Below are 21,538 nucleotides of genomic sequence, written 5' to 3'. Positions count from 1 at the left end.
ACAGACTTGGATTTTAGTCAAATATCTTGAGTATTTTTGCTTCATCTACCACTAGACAAATCCTAGTTTGTCTTGTAGCTTGGAGTAGAAACTTTTATGATAAATTCTGACACCACTGCAGACTTTAAGAAAATTGCTTCTTCCTATAATGCGTCTGCCTTTCACTTTCATTAGCTGCAGTAATATTCTAATCACTCTGTGCTGCAGTCTCAGAGAAAGGAAGAGGGAGAATTCCAGAACATAGTTGTTTTCCTCCTCTTTACAGAAAAGCACGTGAGATCAAAAGTGCCATAAAATAAACTCTCAATGGCACACACACACACACAAAAACTCCAACCTTTGAAATGTTCTGCAAAGAGGCAAGGGTATGTTTGGGAATGTGTGAGAAGGAGAGCCCAACGCAATCTCATAGGGCTCCCAGGCCCGATTTCATAGACAACACTTCAGCAGAATCGAAAATGGAACAGATTGTGGGAAGGCATAAAGGTTTCCAGAGATACGGGATGAGTGACAGGAAATACATCAATCAACACACTTAATACTCGGGTAGGTTGGAAACAATTGGTGGTTGTACTCAGTTTCCCAATGGAACCTTGGGCAACTCAATTAACCTCTTTCTGCCACATTCTCATCACTTATAAATTGAGTACAACAATCTACCTAGCAGAGATTGCACAGGGATTTGGTAATAAATGTGAGTAGACAGCTATATGTGTGATACCTAATAATATTATGTTAACTAGCATAAAACCATGGGGCTACAAGAGACTTAAGAAGTCAATCTAGTGCTTTCACACAGGACCACAAATTAAACCATTCCAGAGGGATTAGATTTTAATCCTTTTTAAAAGGTGTCTGTATAAAGGATTTCCCAGAAAACTCCCCTTTGTCAAGGATGCTTTCTTAAATTTAAGAAGCCCCAATCCACAGCATTAGTCTGCTGTGCTTCTGCCCCTTCAGTGACCATAATACAGTAGCATCCTGGTCTAGAGCATGGATACTGGAGTCTGGCTGACTTAGGTTCCCATTGGACTTTACACTGTGCTGGCTACATGACTTTGAGCAAGTTCCAGCATTAACTTCCTCAAGCCTCAGTTTCTTCTCCTCTAAAACAGTTGTCCCTCTGACCCCATAAGGTTGGTATCAGGACTAAGGGGAAAAACCAGTAAAGCACTTCTCACCGTGTCTGGCTCATGGTGTGTACCAGATCAACAGTAACGTTATTTTCTGGCTGAATAACATTGGTCACTCCAGTTTTTATTTACAACTTAACTTTAAAAATGTTAATCATTTTTGTTTCTCTTTTCTGATCCCTCTCCAAATTTCCTATTTTTCATTTTTAATATAGTGCTCAAAATTTTAGGAAGAAGGTAACTACACTGAGTAGCCTGGGAAGATTTCTTCTTGATTTTTCCCAGGATCAGAGGGGAAGCCTGCATAGTATGTGCCTTGAGAAGGCAACGGGACTCTCAGAGACAAAGATTCTCATATTCCATAAGTGGTTATGGAAACAGAGCCAGGAGAGTTTAAGGGACTACAGAGAGTTTGGGCAACGTGTATATGGGTGGAAACCAGCACATCTCGAGAGTAGAGACACTTCACCCAATTTCTAGGCATCATGTAAAACCCCTGGAGCCTGGTGCATACCAGAGAGCAGGGCGTTACCCCTATAATGTTCCTGAAGACCTGAGTATATGGACTGAGATTTATACCAATAGAGCATGGCGGCTTTCCAATTTACCAAGCACTTTCACACTCCCAACCTCCTTTGAGCCTGGCAGAAAGCATGTGTGAAAGATAATTATCTCTATTCTAATACTGTGAATGCAAAGGCTCAGAGAGCTTAAATGTCTGGCTTGGGGTCTCTATATTCCAATTCTGCATCCTTCCTACTACACCATCTGACTCACTGTGTCCAAAATCTTTTAATTAACCCAACCTTGAAATCCAGCATTTCCATGTGAGGGTATATTCCAACATAAAATTGAAGCCACCCTAATAAATGGGCTTGTAGGATACAAAATGGAATCCACAGCATGCTTACAGTCATGTTGCAAAAATAAAAACTCAAAGCTACGCATAGGAAAAAAGACTCAGATATATTATAGCAAAATGATAAAGACAATTGGGTTTAGGTGACAGATGCTGGGCAGATTATTTTTCTACTTTTTTCTACATTCAAAATTTCCTTTAATGAACATGTTACGTTTATAATGAAAAATATGAGTTATGACTTTATTTCCAAGTAGCTTAAGAGTCAAATAATTTACCCAACAGCAAGGCAGATTCTTGTAGGAGCAGAGAAGGGCCTCCCCTATCTCCCAGGAAATTATATATATCTCCCCTTCATCTCCTGAACCACTCATAGATGACCTGGCTATTGAGTCAAATTATTCAGGATGGCATCAATTCTCTGTAGATGATATGCCAAGGCAATGGCAGGAATCACTTCTAAATTTTGACAGAAGTCCAGATTTTGCCCTGAAGGCACAAATTCATATTCAGAGTAGCAAATTAGAAGAAATAGTAAATGGAATTCTCCAGTGAGCTCTGGGTCTTTCTTATCTACTCATACCATCTCTAAAAGAACTCCTGGCAGGAACTTCTGAGAGTGTAACTTTGGGGACAATGGGGTAAAAGGAACAAGCTCTTTAAGATCATCTATTATTCACAAAGGGAAAGAGGACATCAGTGGAGGACGCTCTTTTGCATCTTGGTCTCCTGCTCCATCCACTGGCATCCTGGAACCATTCTTATGTGAAGACAAAGGTCTTCTGGCTTTGGTCTCACCTCACAGGATCTCTCAGGAGGTAAGCCCAGAAGCTACCTAATGTTTCCTCAAATCAAGCCTACTCACCTTCACATAGCCCAGTGTTCTCCAAGTAAAACTGAGCTCGACACTGGGACTGACACTCGCCAGAGGTGAGGTTTGCCCCAGTCAGCTGCTCGACTTGCAGTCCTTCCTCTGGCTTACACTGGGTACAGTGAGAGGGTTCTGGACCCACACAAGTCAGGCAAGAGGAATGACAGGCTGTCAACAGGAACAAAGCACAGAAAACAATCTAAGGATCATATGTGTGTTACAACCAAGGGGAGTCCCTAAATAAATCAAAACCACTTAGAAAAGTTCACCAGATACATCTTTTCAGAAAATTGTTTTTCTAGTGTTCTACACAAAGCACAGGGTGATAATAATAATATTTGTGAGAGCAAAATGAGGGTGATGTTAACTAGTCACATCTCTCAGGTCCCATAAGGGCTGCCAGGCTAGATCATGAAAAACAAAATACAGCAAACTGGACAATATTGGCTTGGTTCTCCAGAGATACACACTCACTGAATGACGATATAACACTATGTCCTCAGGTTTTATTGAAGATTTTAAGAAGCATTCATATAAAGGCCATTACTGTATTTTTTGCAAAAATGGTCGTTGTGTTATTGTCCATTATGTCATCCATCACCTACTACATAAGGGTCCAGGCAACAAATTCCTCTTAGAGTTTTTGTGAGGAAAGGCTGCTTTTCTAGAAAAGGAAGAGGCCCGTTTTGAGCAGGAACAAGAATCCGACAATCCATCACAGTTTCTTGTTTTTCCAGCTACTGGTGAAAGTCAGAGCCAAACAGATTACTTGAACTACCTCATGCCCATGTTTTGATATAATTAACTCTCCCGTTCTTTAAAAGATTCTCTAAATTTTTTTTCAGAATATTTATTGCAGCTGCCCTGTTTTAAATACATTTTTCTTATAACTATTCTCCAACTCTTTTCCAAGGTGCCCTATGTATAAATAAATATAAATTAATTTCACTTAATTAAAGTGTTTGCGCCCAATGTTCTAGTTTCAAAAGGCTCCAAGGATATCGCCCTCCTGATGAGCCCAAAGCCTTTTTGGCAAATAGCCATTTAAGATTTTCCATTTTATTCAGCCCAGAGGCACTGCTAGGAACTCTCAGTTTGCTCAGCAGTATCATTAACAGAAAGATGTTCTTCAGGGAAAAACAAAATGAAGACTAAGAAAAATATTAGCAATGCTAGGAGAACAGAAAACGGAGGAAATAGAGTTTGGTTTTATTCTAATGTATGGTAAAGGAAATGACATTCCTCTCTAGGATGGCCAGAAAAATCATGAACGTTTGGATGTCTTCACAAATAATCAAAGCTAATTTTTCAGACTATCTCTTGGTAATGAAAAATACGTATATAATGTATGCATAGCCATATGAGATACACTAGAGGAAAAGCTGCACTGAAAAGTAACTTAAATCTATGTCTTTGTGATGGGCTAGTCTCTTAAGAATGATGACCCCAACGATACCTGTGCAGACCCCGTGGTCAGGGTAGAAGCCGTCTCCACAGTGGGGCAGACAGTGGCCTTGGCGCAGAGCCCGGGGTTGGATGCAGGCTGTACAGTGAGAGGCCATGGGTCCGGAGCAGCTGGCACATGAATTATGACAAACTGAGGAAGACAGTGAGAGGGGAACACGATGGGACCGAGGTGACAAAGAGCCCACTTCTTGGCTGAGCGCCTTATGTGCTAGGAGGCCCTCTCCTCTATCACTCTCAATCCCCCTTCAGCTGTCACACTAAACCAATGAAAAGATGAGTTAGGAGGTGGTGGTATTGCCAGAACCACCCACATTGCCTTTTACTCATCTTTTATCCACGTTCTACCTATTATTTATTAGCTACCCTTTATTTAGTGTTTGTATTAACTGTTTTATACACATGGCCACTTTTAATCTTCAGAGCAACATTATGAGGTAGGTATTATTAACCGCATTTTACAGATGAGGAAACTGAGGTCTTGGGAAGTTAAAAAATTTACCCAAGATCACAGGACTAATTAGCAGCAGGACTAGGATTTAGCCCCATGTATGTCTGAACCTAAATCTCATACTACCCGAGTAGGTAAGTGTGGAAAGCTCAGGGGTCTGAGTATTAGGAGCACTGGAATTCTGACTGACTGTCCACTACTTTATCTATGCCCTTAGCCTGATCTCTCCAGGCCTAGTTTCCTTGGCATACATAGTGAGAGGTTGGACTAAATGATCATTTAAGATACTGCCAGCTTGGACGTTCTAGGATTCTAAGTAAGAATTACATTAAAGAATCTGACCACCATATACGACACTATATATATATATATGTTCTAGTTTCAAAAGGCTCCAATTTTCATATATATCTATGCTTTGGCCCTGGGTGGTAACAATGGGACATCTCTGACTCGAAGAGACAGATGGTACCATGGCCTGTCCTATGGGACAACAGGGAGATACTGGAAGCAGGCTCTGGGGGAAATGGTCAGGATCTGGGAGAGGGGAGCATGGAGATAGGATGAGACCCTTGAGGGCAGCATGCTGAGAAAAAGGGATGAACATTTGGTGAGTAAAGAGGTTGGCAGACAAAGGGGAGCTTGACAGGAAGTGGGACAGGTCTAAATATCCTGCCATTAACAGACATTAGGTAAAATTGAGAATGTGTGTGTATGTTTCAAAGAGGAGGGGCAATCAAGGTGTCCCATGTAGCAATAAGTTCCTAGAGTTGCTTGTAAGGAAAGACACAAGTCAAGCATATAAAAGCAGAAACTTATAAAGTCTCAAATGGGAATGTTTCATAGTTCAGGTTGTATAAACCTGAAAGAAACTATATATAAACAGCACATAAAACCAAATTTTCAATAGATACAGACATCAGCTTTACAAGCTATCAAATTTGATTTACTTTTTTATTTTATTTTGCAGTGTATTATAGTTGCCATTATATGTGCCATCTAAGGAATGATTCCGTCATATCTACAACCTAAGTTAGTGATGGTTTACAAGCACACAAAGACTGTATGAAGATCTTAAAGATGTTCTTGGCATTTCAAAAGGACCAAATGATCTTTAATAACGATTGATATGCCTAAGTACTTTATTTAATCACTCTTAGTACCCCAGCAGCCACCCATATCTATCACCCACTCCCATACCAAATACACATAGGTTCTACATGAAAATCTATTCCTTTTAATTTGACGATTTCCCATCATACACACAAACTCCCAAACGAGCAGCATATGGCACCCAGTATAGTCAACGACGGTCATGATGATGATGATGATGATGACGATGACGATGACAACAACGACGACGACGACGACGACTACCCATGTCTTACCTTTGCATTTGCCAGCGCCATCAGCATAGTACCCACTAGGGCATTCAGAAATGCACTTGTCATCATGCAACACGGTCTTCTCAGTACAGGTAAGACATCTGGGACTACTAGGGCCACAACTCTTACAGGATTGGTCACAAGCTAAGGGGGAGAAAAACCCATCAGAGAACGTTCTCAAGTTTGCTCAATAGTGAGCAAAAGGAGCAGAGAAGTCTATTCTTTACACTGCGCACAGTTGGTATCAACATAGTAATCGCATTGTCTGGTTGCTCAGCTGAGTTCTGTTTCCTTGAGTCCAAAATTTCAAAGGACTCTGCACTTTGTGTTTTCATAGTTGAAGGAGAACCAAAGAATTATTCATTGAAATAAGCATAACAAGTACTCTGAGGCACACCTATCAGTGAACTCAATTTAATATGAGATTTAAAGTTAAAATGGCCTTGGAAGTAGGGTTGCCAGATTTAGCAAAAATACCAGATGCCCAGTTAAATTTGAATTTCAGATAAATAATTAATAATTTTTTGATTTGCATTTGCTCCAAATATTTCATCTTTTATTTCTCTGGTAACCCTAGCTGGAGAGAGAATTCAGAAACTCAGAGTTCTACTAAGTAAGGTCATGCTACAAAAATTATGTTGAAATTTCTAACCTTCACACAATCTTCCAGGACCTACTCATTCACTTATTCATTCATTTAGCCCCCAAAAACATTTCTTAAGCTCTGAGTCAAGTACTGTGCCAGGTGGTAGAGACACAAAAAATAAATCAACTTGGTCTCTGCTTTAAGAGGCTTATTAGCCTAATAGAAGGAGATAGATATTTGCAATATTAAAAATATCAAAGCTATCACTTAGATCAGTTTGTATAGGCACAAATGAAAATTCAAAAAAATGTGAGTGGGATAGGAGGTATGAAAGGTCAAGAAAGGATTCATAGAAGAAGCAACCCTTGAGCATTGTCTGGGGAAGTGAGTCAGAGCATGCCAGGCTGATGGGAATGTATTCTCTGCTGAAGCAGTGAAGCCTAGAGCCTGGTGAAAGCCTGGGCATCCAGGGAAACAGCAGTTCCATTCAGCTGGAAAAGTGGAAAGGACCAGGTTATAGAAACCTGTATTCCAGCCTCTATAGTCTAGATTCTCATTCTGTGAATAGCAGCTGGAGCCCCTGCAAAGTTTTAAACACAGTAGAAACATGGCCATGTTTGGGTATAGGAAAGATCACTTTGGCTTCAGTTTGGAGGGTACTTTGGAGGGATAAGGAAGGAGAGTTGGGGGCCTAGTGGGAAGACCATAGCAATGCTCATGGAACAAGATTAGGGGTTGAATCAAGACTGTGGAAGAGATGAGATTTGAAAGCTGTGTAGGAGAAAGTGTCTCAGATGGCTTCTAGGGGTCTGGATTTGGGGATGAATGACGCCACTCAGAGAACACAAGGAGAGTAGATGTCGGGAATTACGATGGGCTCAGTTTTGGGGATGTGCAGTCCAGTAAACAGCCCGATCTACAGTTCTGGAGCTCAGGAGAGAGGCCTGGGGGTTATCACATACAGGTGGCTGTTGAAAGTAGAAATTAGTTGATTTATTCAGGAAAAGCATGAAAGATAAGGCAGAAGTAGTCAAAGATCTAGAAAGCACGAACATTCAATGAAGAAAGAAAAAACTAACAAAGGTGACCAAGAAGAAATAATCCAAAGGTAGGAGAGAAAAATAGAAGAGGAGTGGCTGAGAAGCCAAGAGAGGAAAGTTTCAAGAAGGAAGATTAACAGTGCAGGGAGGACAAATAAATTCTGAAGAGGGTTCACTACACTTAGAAGTTGAGATGTGGGTGACCTGTGCCACAGCCATTTCAGTGGAGTCATTGGATAGAACGAAAGTGAAGGACATGATTACAAACTCTTCCTTTAAAGGCTCCCGGCTGTGAATGGAAGGAGACAGAGAGGGAAATAATTAAAAGGGTAAGAGGATGTTTTGTCTCTCCAGTATTATAAAAGCTCAAGGCAAATTCAGACCCTGGGAAAGGTTTTTAAAAAGAGAAGACTTTAAATAATCGTTGAAAGAATACCTAAGAGAAAAAGGGGATGTACATTCAAAAGTACAGATGGAGAGAGTAGCCTTGAACAGACCAGAGAAAGCCCTCCTTTTCTGAAAGTGGGAGAAGGGAGGTGAGGGTGCATGCAGCTGTGGTAAGTCTATGACTCAATCTACTCTACACTCACTGGCTAAATTCTTTAAAAACAAACAAAACAAATCTTCTTCTCCCTATAGGAGAATCAGTGTTTTAGGAATAAAGAACTGATGAGATTTATTCCACCTGTTGTCTTAATCTACCTATACCATGCTAACCTCCTGAAAAATATTTTCAAGACTTGAGAAAAATGATGCAAGAGATGGGGCCAAATGTTCCCTCCTGCATTCTAGAGGATTCAGCATCTCTCTAGAAGCAAACATAGAATGCAAGATAATCTTCAGTAAATGGGCAAAGGTGATGGCCTTCATACCAGAGAAAAGGAAAATCACACCAACTCATAACTGGAACAAAGAAGCAAATACGAATCTGAAAAGCTTTCTTCCTTCCCACCATCCATAAAAACTTCTGAAGTTTCTAATTCTAGAACTGACATCTCAAAAGAACCGAATAATCTGCAAGCAAAGTAGATTTTCCCAGAAATGAAGAATTGCAGAAATTTTTTTAAAAATTAAGAAATGACCAACAATAAAAACATTACAAATCAAGCATTTTAAGACACATCTAAAGTAACACTTAGAATGTAATTTGTAAATTTAAATAAAATTATTAGAAAGATGTTATTTCTCCCCAAACTAGTCCATAACTTCAATACAATATTAATAAAAATTCCAGTTGAATGTTATTAGGAATTCAATAAACATACTCTAAAGTCCATGACAAGATAAGTCAACTTGGAAAATGAAGAGGAAAGAAAGGGAGAATTTGCCCAATCAGATATTGAGACAGACTGCAAAGCAATAGAAATTAATGAACAAAACAAAACAAAAATGTGATGGTGGTACAAGAACAGAAATTTAGACTCCTGGGATAGCACAGAGACAGACCTATGTGCATATGGAAATTTAACATTCAGTAGAGATCAAGGGAGAAGGTTAGATTGAACTACTAGATGAGGTTGGGAAAACTGGATCACTAAGTATAGAAAAATCAAACTGGATATGTACTTAAATCCATATACATAAGTGGACTCCAGATGGATCAACAACCGAAGTTAAGAAAAACTGCCAAATTAATACAAAAAAAAGTAGTATAACTTCTTTGTGAACGTGGGCAGAGTAGGTCTTCTTAAACAAAAATTCAAAAGCAAAACCTTAAAGTAAAAAGTGATAAATTAAAGATTTCTGTTCAACAAAGGGCACCATAATAAAAGTTAAAAGGTAACAGAATGGAAAAATATTACAAATTTTACACTGACAAGAGTTAACATCTGTAACATACCAAGAACTCCATAAAACCAACAAAAGAAAGGCAACAAGGCCAAAGCAATTTATAGAAGAGGAAACTCAAAAGTCCAGCAGGAGTTGATGAAGATATTCTCAAACTCATTAATAATCAGAAAAGTGCAAATTAAAATGGAATGTCCCTGTATATCTACTGGCCAGAAAAAAACCTGAAGCTTGATTACACCAAATGGTGGCAAGGATGTGGAAATGAGAAAAGGGTAGGTGCTGGTGAGCTAGCCAGCACTGCTTGGTCAAATAAAGAATAGGCAGAGTCAAGAAACGAACAATTCTGCTCCTGAGTTATCCATCCCAGGGAACCTCCCACACAGGTTCATAAAGTGACATGTTCGAGGCTGTTTACTGGTGCTCTCTAGTGATGGTGTGCAGACAAGGAGAGAGAGGGAGTCCACGACCAGGAAAGAGGATGGGTGAGCTGTGGGCAACGTAGACCAGGGAGTACTATGCAGCAGTGAGAAGCAAAGGGCTAGATGATGCAGCATCACGGGTGAATCTTAAAAACATATTGCTGAGTGAAAAAAGAAGAGAACAGCATGAACTCTTTTAACACGATATCATTTAAGAAAATTATAGATATATATACTCAAAATGACAATACCCAATGAGCCTATAAAAAGAAAAAGATAAAAAAACTTAAAATAGTTGCCTAGGCAAGGAGAGGAAATGAGTATAAAAGGAAGGAAGGAGAAAGAGAAAAAAGGAGAGAGAGGAGAGGAGAAAGGAAGAGAGATAATAGCTAACAGAGACCTCTGAACTTGCTTTGATTTATGTTAGCCAGAGTCAGAAAAGCCCTTCATAATAGCACACATACTTAAGAGACTAAAGAACGAGGAAGTTTTGCCCTTTGAATTTCTCCACCCCCATATACCTAATATTTGTAAAACTCAAAGCACATACCACAGACAAACTTGGTTGCTGTAAATTCTTTCAGCCAGGGTTGACCACCGTTCATAACACGTTACGCTGGATTTTTCTAAGCACTTGACTTTGAGATTTCTACAGATATGGGCTGCTTGGTTATGAATTATTAAACAAACACCAACTGTTGTTTATCTTGAATAGCACTAATATGAATTGGAAATAAGTCAGCTTTATCAGCATCAGATGTCTTACTTAACTTTCTGATACCAATCAGTGACTTGGGTCACCATTGTTTTAGAAAATATTTATACGAACATTTCTGAAGGCATTTGATACAAATTTAGAGAACTCTAACAATTTTATGAAAAGTGTACACTCTAGTCTTGTCTATCAAAAGGCCCATTGGTCAATGCCAGTGGCATCACAAAGTCTGGCATCGTGCTAAGCACATGACAGGCGTTCAATAATTATTTGTTGATCAATTGGTTGGCTGACTAATGTCAGCAATGGTCCATCCTCCTGTCTGGAAGTTTTCCTTCTGCTTCTTTGTTTCAAAATGTATACGATAGCATTTCAGATGTACACTCTCTCCCTAAGCCACCAGCTCAGTAGTCTTCTTTTTTAATTATTCCAGTCTGCAAGGAGCTCTGGCTTTCTGCACTCAACCTATGAGCCCAAGTAGATTCCCACCCCTCACCATGTCAAGGCTCACACTAACCATCCCTTCTTTTAAATCCATGCTTCCCCAGCAAAAGTTGCTTTCTCAATCCAGATAATACCTACTCAGTAACAGATCAGTGTCACTGCTCCTCATCAGTAACAGTAGCCAGCCTCCTTGGGGACTTACAGGGTAAATGCCTTTAGGCCTTTGGATTAATGCAAATTTGACATCTGCTGACCTTTAGAGAGTACATCTGGCTTAATTGAGCAGGCAAGTGATGCTGGTAGAAAAAGACGAAAATGCCCGGGCTAATGGCAGCCTGGCCTTTCTTTCCTTGTTCTCTCCTGAATCCACATAAAAGCCACCTGTCACTCATCCATATCAAGTGAGATTTTTCACAGTAGTGATGCTGATGGAGCTCTGCACAGCTTTAAGCAAGCAGCTGCCAAAGGCTCTCTCTCTTCCTTAAGACAAGTGGATTTGTCAAGTCCCAAAGATCATCTAATTTTTGCTGTTGCCCTGCTCAGTAAACAAAATAAGACCAATAACTCAAGAAAGTTTTATGGCGTGCACATTTTTATTGATTTAGTGGACTTAGTTATAAAAAAAAAAGTCATCACGGCCTTTCTATAGGTATGACCATAATGGTAAACTCAATTCAAACCTTTCATTCACTGTCAGGGCCTGGTAAGGTCCACAGGGGCAGCTGGCTGATCTAAAGACTGAAAGAAAGACAGGGAGGAAGGGCTAGAAGAGAATCAAGGGAGAGGATAACAAGAAGGAGAAGAGGGGGAAAATACGCAGAGGTGCACAAAGAGGACATCACATCACAGCAAGCAGTAGAGCGGTTAAAAGGCAGTTAAGATCCAAAGGCAGAAGACGTGGGCTTGAATCTCAACTTTGTCCCTTATTAGCTATGCGACCTTAGGCAAGTTTCTTAACCTCTCTGTTTCTTCAACTGGAAAATGAGGACGATAATAATAACTACCCCATGAAATTGTTGTGAGGATTAAACACCAAGCACTTAGCTCTTCCTCTGTGCCAGGCGCTGTGCTAAATGCCTTGCAAAGATAACTCAATCCTCACAGCAGCCTTCTGAGTTGGGTGCATGTTAGTTTTTCATTGCTGCTGTAACAAATTGCCACAAACCCAGTGGCTTAAAAAACACAAATTTATTATCTTATAGCTTCAGAGGTCAGAAGTCCTGAAATGAAGGCATCAGCAGGACCGCATTCCTTCTACAAGCTCTGGGGTATCTGTTTCCTTGTCTTTCTCCAGGGTCTAGAGGCTGCCTGCATGCTCACGGCCCCTTCCTGGTGTCACTCTGACCATCACTCTGACCTCTGCTTCTGTCTCAGATCTCCTTTTCGGACTCCGACCCTCCTGCCTCCCTCATATCAGGACCATTGTGATTACACTGGCCCACCCGGATAATCTGCTCATCGCAAGATCCTTGACTTAATCATACCTACAAAGGCCCTTTTGCCATCTAAGGCAGCATATTCACAGATTCTGGCGATCAGGATGCAGATATCTTTGAGGGGCCATTATTTTGTCTACCACAGGTACTACTGTTATCCTCATTTTACCAATGGTAAACTGATACGCAGAGAGATTAAGGAACTTGCCCAAGGTCATGCTTCTCCCCCCATACTTTCCTGCCTCTCAAAGGGTGAATGTTTATAAAGCACTGAACAGCGCCTGGCACAGGAAGCACTAGCTGGGTTAACTCTTACTATTATGCAGTGGGTGTTAAAGGTAGAACAGACAACAACCGCTTCAGCTTTAAGTTAGCAGCATCAACACCAAAGGCGGGTCTGCCCTTGGCTGGCCTAAGAGTGTCTTTGTCTCCATGCGTATTTGGAAGGCAGACTGGTGTTGATGAAGAGTTTGGGATTTGGAGAAAGGAAGCGCCACTCCTGTCCTCACAGCTGTGGGTCTGGAGCAAGCAGTCTGAGCCTCGCTGTCTTCCTCTGCAGGACGAGACTAGAATGAGCACCCCTGTCAGGGGGCGGGGGTCTTATAGGGGATCCCACCAGTAAAAAAAATGTGTTTCATAAACTCCTAAAACACAGTCAATGTTAGCAGCCATTCACATATTTGTTGAGTAAAAGAAATGTTGGTTATGGTGCTATGTTTTGAATAAAACAAGGGATGCTGGAAGAGGAGAAGCTCTTTGGCAAGCAAAGCCCCCGGCACTTACCACTGCAGGTGCCCTGCTTGTTGTAAAACCCGTCGCCACAGCTGCTCTCACAGCCGCCCTCTCTCAGCACTTGGAAGGGGTCTCTGCAGGCCAAGCAGTGCTTCTCTGTGGGACCCCAACAGGCCGCACAGGACTCGTGGCAGGCTGCAGGCAAACAGCAAAATCAGTGAACAACCTACAGTAGAAAGGACTGGATGCAATTTTTCCTTCAAAGGTTTTAGAATTTATAGGGAGGATGTTGGCTCCTTCATTCCTAAACCACTGTGCATGTATGTACATCGCAGGAGGAAAAAAAAACATATCCCCAACAAAAAAACCTATTTATGTTGGCCAGAATTACAACTTCAATGAACCATCGCTAAGAGAATTGGAACCAGAAATCAGAGGCTTTGAGTAATGGGAATCACAGGGAATGGAATCAAATTTTCTGGACAAAGATGGGCTGTCTAATGAGATCAGATGGCCCTCCATCACCACGCCACTTTGCCTTTTGTAACCACACAACAAAGTGCCAACAAGATAACGGCTCCTACCTCCAACATCATCAAGAATCAGCCAAGGAGGGATGCCACGTTCTCTAGTCCTTGGTCAGACCTTGAAGGATCTGGTACTGCTTGATTTCTATTGCTCTTTCCCTCCATTTCTGTCTTTCTCCTCTCTCTCTCTCTCTCTCACCACCCCTGTCCTCTGTCCTGCCTCACAGTTCTCTCAGTCTCCCTCCGTCTCTGGTTCCCCTCAGTAGGTTCCCCTCAGTAGCATGTGCTCTAAACATGTATCTTGAGGACTCATGGAGCCTGACTTCCTCTTACACCTTAGGTTTCTAACTATATGTTGTTCCTAGAGCAGAGTTGTTGCTTTAAGATCTGAAAATTTCCTCCTCTCTCAGCATTTGATTTTTTATTACTATTCATGCTTGCTCTTCAGCTTAGCACATCTATAAAGAGAGGTCTGTTCTGAATGACTGAATATATTCAGATTTGGTTAACTCTCTGTATGGCTAACCCCACCTATGCCTCTGTTAATGCATCCTAATTTTCAAAATGTTTGCTTTAGAATGGAGCCCAACCTATTTTGCAGAGGTATTCATTCTGACCAAAATTGGAAGGGAGAATGACTTTGCTGATTGCAAGTGACTTGGGAACTATGCCTAAGTAATTTAATTAGGTACCCCTTTGGAATCAGAAGAAAGGATGCCTGCTTTGCAAATCTCAAGATCCAACACTCTTCTCTCAGGTCTAAACTGCACATGAGAGTCTTAATTTCAAACAACTTTTTCTCCCCAACAAATTTAGAGATAATTATGAACTAAGTGCTAGGAAGAGCTCTTCAATAAAGAAAAACAGAGATGGGGGTGGAAGGGACCAACTTTAGATAGATCTAAAGGATGAGAAGTGGCCAGCCCTGAAGAGAGCCAGAGAACAGCACAAAGTTCTTGAGAAGGAGAGGAGCTCGGGGTTCAGGAACCGAAGGCTGCTCTTGTGGCTGGAGCTGTGGACATAGTGGGGCACAGCAGGGCCAGTGGGGAAGAGTGGGGCCAGCGGGGCATAACGGGGAACAGTGAGGCACAGTAGGGCACAGTGGGGCACACAGGGGCACAGCGGAGCACAGTGACCTGATTCATGGCTGGAGGGGTAGGGAGGGGCCCAATCAAACTTGACCTTGGAGACCATTGAAAGAAATTAGGATTTTATCCTAATTGCAATGTGAAGTCATAAATGGGCTTAAGCAGGATAGACACAAGCCCTGATTTAGATTTTTAAAAGCCCTCTCTGGTGGTTTAAGGATTTTCATGCAGGCAGGGAGACCAGTGTGGAGTCTACTGCTCTGGTCCAGGTAAGAGATGACAGTGGCGGGTAGATAGCAGAGATGGAGGAATGTTTACTTATTATTATCTGTCCCCTCACTAGACCAGAAGCTTCATGAGGGCAGAGTCCATTTCTATTTTATTAACTCTGTGCTTAGCACACTGCTTGGTGCTGTACAAACTTCATCTGTATTTAACTCCTTATTTATATTTTATAAGTGTTACATGAGAATATTGTTTGTATTAGGATAAGACATTGACACTACATTATAACTAAAGATGTGGATGCAAAGATTCCAGTAACAAATTCTGCCCTGAACACACATAAAATCATTTATTCAACTACCCTTCAATTGCTGACTATAGCCATCATCTGAAGCGTCCATCCCTGTTCACGCCTCTGCCTTACTGACTCAGAGTTGATTCAAAGCTGTTACCTAAACAGACAAAAAACCCAATCTCATTTTTAAGAAAGTATGCCAGGCTAATCCTATCAATGTTCCATAGAACCACCTACTGCATGCAAGACTCTGTGCTAGCCTGTAGGGCCTCCCCGCCTAGCCACGGGTTAGCCATGCTCCCCAAGGCCTGCTGGAGGAAGCATCTAAACCACCCCAAAACTTGAGTGCACTGGTGGCAATGTGCAAACTGCGCTAAGGAGTCAGTGCCCAAGGGGATGATGGCAAGTGAGGCTAAAAGGACCACAGGGGCCAGTTCACGAATGTCAGGCACGCCAGGGTAAGGACCTTGGACTTCATCCCATAAAAGTTTTAATCAGAGCAGTGGAATTGATCAGTTTGGCTTTTTAGAGAGTTTACTCTGCGGTGGGGAGAGGAGAGGGTAATTAAGTCATCTTTAAAGGATGAAGTCATCTTTGTCCAGGGGCTGTAGAGGAGATGAGAAATTAAAGCACAAACCCCTAGTTCTCTACAGGGACTGGCTGATGGTAGTGCAGACACTCAGCTTCACTGGCTGTTAAAATAGTAAAAATACTTCCAACCTGGTTGGTAAACGGCTGTCATCCTGGCCTCTCCCTGATACTCCGGCTTCATCCTTGGGAACCCTGGGGATCATGCTCCAGCAACTGAAAGGTCTGGCACAAGAGAGGGTCTTGGGTCCTCCCCTCCTTCTGACTGATCTGATCTGCGCCATACTGCTTGTTAAATATTTTTAATATTACCCCTGATATTGCCAATCAGAACAGGGGCCCAAAGATGAGCAAGACAGAGGCTACAGACTTAGGGACGGCCCTCAGGCCCATCGCAAACTGAGCCCTACTTACATTTCAGCCCTGCCCTCTGCTACCCAACTCATGCATGCCAATTCTATGGAGCAGGGTGCCCTAAGCATGCCATGTGCCTGTTCGGGGGTTCTGGATGCCCCACACAGGACTCACCCAGTCAGCAATGCCTCTGGCTCCTTCCATAGCCCCTGCAATCCTGTTTATACCCGAGATGCCTCCTAAGTTGTCACTACCTTTGTGAAGCTTTGCTGAACTTGTCCAAACAGTTACTTTCTCCTTCCTCTATGTTCCTGTGGCACCTTGAACATGCCTCTCTTCTACTGTTTATCCAACTGAACTAATTATTCAGTTACAAATCAATCCCCTTCAATGGAACGTAATATCCTCCAAAACAGGGGCCATGTTTTAGTCATCTTAAACCCCCAGTGTCCAGCTTGATGCCTAGGACAAAGTCAGTACTCATTAAATGTATGTTAAATGAATGCACAGCAGATTTTTTTTATTGGTTGTGGGGGATTCATCCCATCAGTTATCTTCGACATGGAAACAACTAACCATGAGGTCACAGTCTGAAGATACAATATCTTAAGATAGATAAACTTGAGGTGTAAAATTTACCTAATAAACACTGGAAGCCAGATCTGCTTATGATGACGAATACTTATGCTGCACCTGTATAGGGTAACAAATGTGATGCTGGGCCTCCTCTTCCTTCCATATCGAACAAAAGGCATGTTCCATGCCCAAGCAGGACAGCAGAAGGGATTTTTATTCCAACATGGGACTATGCTGAGCTGTCATTTCTTTCTTTCTTTTTTGAGCTATCATTTCTTATAATGACATACTCCCACTGTGTTTTGCAATTGATTTCTAATTTCTAGCACTGAACATACACTACTGCAGATAATCACTTCTTGCAGGCTTATTTTACATATGGCTTTTATTACATTTGGGTTATTATAAAAAATAAGAGGTCACTCCCTGACTTTTCACCATAATTTCTCTTAGTGATACATTTCAGATCACCCAGGGTTTGAATCGTATATTGTGAAAATTGTGGCAATAAATTAAAAAAGAGGGTGAATGAGAGAAAGCCATCTTCTTGTCTCACATGCAGTGGATAATTTATTTCGGAAAGCCCCTGACTTTTCTAGAGCATAATAAGACATGTGTTGGCTTGCTGAGCAATCCATCTCAAAATGAAAAGGAACGAATTACTTTTCTTTTGGCAACTCTACATTGAAACTCTACTTTAAAAATAAGAAATTTCTTTTTGTACTTGATAATTCTGAAATAGAAGATTGCTGTAAAATTTTTTTAACCTGTGCTTCTCTAAGAATACAAGGCAGCCCCTTTTCCAGGGATGTGTTAAAAGCACTTCCTGTGGGCCACTTCTTATTTTCCAGGAACCCTTCCCAGCCTCAGGCAGTGGATACCGATACCCCTGGGCTCAGCCCACAACTCAAACCTCCCCTCAGGAAGGAGAAAGGGCCTTGGTTCCTCACCTTTTCCATGGTCTTTTGGAATAAGTTTCCCTGCCATTATCAGAATTAGCACACCTGATCAGCAGGTCCTTTGAGATTCCTCAGTGAGGAATTTCCTCACTGTTCAGATTTCCAAACTGCCAAGAAGTTTTCACCCAAAACCACACAGACACAGCCCAAACTCCTGCACAAGCAGGTATGTCATACACAAGTCAAATTCCTTCTTTCTGTTCCATATCCATTTTGCAGCAGCTGCTAGCTTTCATTCTCATCTCACAAATGACTGGAAAGTATATGCCAAGCTTTAAAGCATTATCAGGAGACACTGGGCAGATTTCCAATAAGAAGCTCCGGTTGGATGAAAAATTTTTCTATCTTAAACTCAACTTCACTGTTCCTTGCTTTCTTAATCTGTAAAGGGGGAATAATAATATTTGTGGTACCTAATTCACAGGGATATGGTGAGATGACGTACTTGAGAAAGCAGAAAATGCTGTACGTGATCATGTGAGTGGCATACCCTGGGAGATCTGGCAAACCTTGTTTTGACTGGGGTCAAAAGCAATTATAAAGGGAGCAAATTAAAGTGCAACAGGAGACAGAAGAGGAAAGGACGGAAAGGATGGGAAAGGTAGGTTCACTTAGAAAGGGAGTGAAGGGAAGTAATAGAGCCCTCAGGGATTATTCCAGCACTTACATGAAGGGGCTCCAGCCTTTCCTACAGCCTCATACTCTAAAGCTCTTTCCTTGCAATCTCTACAAAATATGCCAAAAAAGGGCTTTGGATATTGATTGAAAACAGCTTGGCGAAGCACATGGAGAAGCCCAGATGCTGTGCAGACTACTCTCCCTTCTCCCCATCACAGTCTCACATGAGGCCAAGGCTACTTGCCTAAGAAGTGCAAATGCCAGACAAATTTAAAAGGAGAAGCTCATGTGAGTAACCAGCATTTTTGATCCTTTCACTCCAATCTTCTTCTGTTCCCTATCAGGCGGGGTCTCTGCCCCCAAGCTGCCTCCCTGTGCCAACAGAAGCCTTATGCCCTGAAATAGGAACGTCTGGTCTCCATATGTTCTGAAAACCCATATGTACTTGAAGGAGCTCATAACAGAAAGAATACAAACATGAAAAAAATCTTCAGCCTCATGAATAGCCATAGAGATGCAAATTAAACAGGAGAGCAGCATCTAAACGCATTAGCTTAGATGTACACACAGCAACATGTACGCATCTTAGAAACAGCGCTTAGTGAGGGAAGAAAAAGGAAAAGAATCATTCATCAATTATAACAAATGTATCACTCTGGTGGGGATGTTGATAATGGGGGAGGCTGTGCCTGTGTGCAGGCAGGGGAAACATGGGAAATCTCTATATTTTCCTTTTAATTTTGCCATGGACCTAAAACTGCTCTAAAGAAATAAAGTCTTTAAAAAAAGGGAAATGAATGACATATCCACCTAGTAATATTTATGAATATTTAAAATACATGCATACAAAATAATAAGAGCACACACACAAAAAAATACACATTAAATTGCATTAAAATAGTTACCTAAGTGGGGAGCTGGGGAGAAGGGAAGAGGGAACAGGTTATGGGAACAAAAGGAATAGATAGACAGGCAGATGGACAGATAGATAGACAAGCAAGAGAACAGCCCGGCCCAAGCCAATGATGAAAATGGGTCATGAATTGGTAAGTACGATTAAGTCAACTCTCATCATATAATCCCAAAAATAAGTAAAAAGAAAAAAACTTAAACAAGATTCCATTTTACATCAATCAAATTGACAAACTTAAAAAGAATTGTAATACCTACTGTTGACAAGAGTGGTAGGAGGCAGGCCCTCTCATACATTTCTAGTAAGGATGCAAATTACAACTTTTTAAAAAGAGAGTAATATATTAATATGTGTCAAAAGCTTAAAAATTGTACCCAACAATCATGTCTAAGAATTTACCCTAATAAAATAGATTTACCACAATTTCTATTAAAAATGTTTACATCATTGTTAGTTATGATAACGTAAAAATTAGGAAGAAATGTCAAACAGCAAAGGATTGACTAAGTTAATTCTTGCATAGCCACAGATGGAAATTTACACAACAGCTTTAAAAAGATGTTGTAAAAGGGTAGTAAATAACATGGGGAAAGCAAGCAATAAAACTATATAGAAAGTGTGATTTTACTTTTGAAAAACAAATAAATGTGTGTACAGATGTGTGTGTACACAACACACATACAGACACACACACATTCACAAATTAGGAAGACATTTCACCAAAATACTAACAGTAGCGAATGGGGAGAGCTCGGGTCAGGGATTTTCACTTATTTTTTATTGTGCCTTGAATTTCACTGACTTTATCAAATTATTTTTGGGAATAAACATGAATTCATTTGGTACTTAGGGGAAAAAATTACTAATGGAGAAACAAAAAAAAAGCCTGTAGTCGTTTTCCCTAAGACCCATGCTGGGTAAGTAGCTAGTTAACCTATTAACCACACATTTATGACACAGCTGAATGATTTACTTATCTTGGGTAACATATTTGAATTTTTAGCAGGGTCTTCTGTAGACACAGAGCTCGAATGGAAGGAATGACTTCCCAGATGACAGAGGATTTGGCAGGTCCACATCAAGAGAGATTTACAAGCAGGCTAGCTTTTCATTGGTATGCAAGTCAGAGGATAAAGGCAGACATTCAGCTCACCAGGAACGTTCTTAAAGTGATCCTTTCTATCTCCTGCCCCTCTACCTATACTCCTAAATCTAGAACACAAATGCACCCCAAGGGTTTTCAAACCTAGGCCTACTTGGATGAGCCCAATGGAACTCTCAGATTCCACTCATCCACTGTGACCATTAGCAACCCACAGCTACTGGAACTCCCTGGTTTTTCCTCAGCCCTGTTAATTAAATGGCTATTGATTTCTCCAGTGATACCTTGAGTCTACTTGTCTACAGAAACTGAGGAGCCAAAGGAGCGACCACCAACCCAAACCAAGCTTTTGATGGGGAGAGTTCTCAGACTTCATGGCTGCACTAGCTCAGATCTCGGCAGCGATAACTATGCAGGTGCCATGCCCTCTGTGGGCAGCATAAATAGGGAAAGGAGAGCAGAACAGGGAGAGTGTTGGGGTGGGGAATAGGGAAGAGAGAGAAAGAATGTACGCCATACAGTCTAGCTAAAATAACTGAGAACCCTAGGAACTGGGCAGAGAGCCAAAAGTCTTGTCATTAGTTTGTAATCCATAGCTGAAATATTTGAGGGTTCAGACTTGTCAGGAAGAATGGGCTCTGTCTGGAAGATAAACTCCCTTGCATTTGTGGCAGGCTTTCTCCGCTGGTATGTGATACTTCTGTTCTGTCATTTGTCTTTTGGCACACACAGCAAGGGTCTATAAGCAGCACAGAGAAATGCCAAACCCAGCCAGTCTCCTGCTACAGTAAAGGTCCCAGGCAAAATACCACCAGCTGCTTTTTCCTTCTTCTCTCCATTTGTCCTTTGCATGACAGTCCAAAGAGGAAGGGGACTTGGAATACCATTGGCACCTGCTTCACTGAAACATACATTCTAGGAGGCCAATCCTGTTGTCCTCCCTTCTGAATGGCTTAAAATACTCCATGGA

The 21,538-nt window shown here is 41.3% G+C and overlaps 1 protein-coding gene across 7 annotated transcripts in view; it reads right to left on the bottom strand.

Annotated features, from left to right (window-relative positions):
- The window catches only part of FRAS1 (Fraser extracellular matrix complex subunit 1), a 425,899-nt gene that overhangs the window by 193,274 nt on the left and 211,087 nt on the right, over nt 1-21,538 (bottom strand). For 6 of the 7 annotated variants that reach the window (XM_087434473.1, XM_087434474.1, XM_014787828.2 and 3 more), the window contains exons 15-18: nt 13,375-13,518; nt 6,164-6,304; nt 4,320-4,460; nt 2,858-3,031 (exon numbers count right to left, since the gene is read on the bottom strand). In XM_087434473.1, coding sequence (XP_087290599.1) covers nt 2,858-3,031; nt 4,320-4,460; nt 6,164-6,304; nt 13,375-13,518 — 600 coding nt within the window. The remainder of the gene's footprint in view (nt 1-2,857; nt 3,032-4,319; nt 4,461-6,163; nt 6,305-13,374; nt 13,519-21,538) is intronic. The other variant, XM_087434478.1, reaches the window with a different exon arrangement.

This window comes from Ceratotherium simum, chromosome 8 (genome assembly GCF_057802395.1).
Source record: "Ceratotherium simum simum isolate JZ-2026a chromosome 8, ASM5780239v1, whole genome shotgun sequence".
NCBI classification, from domain to species: domain Eukaryota; kingdom Metazoa; phylum Chordata; class Mammalia; order Perissodactyla; family Rhinocerotidae; genus Ceratotherium; species Ceratotherium simum.
This window is presented reverse-complemented; position numbering and strand designations above follow the sequence as displayed.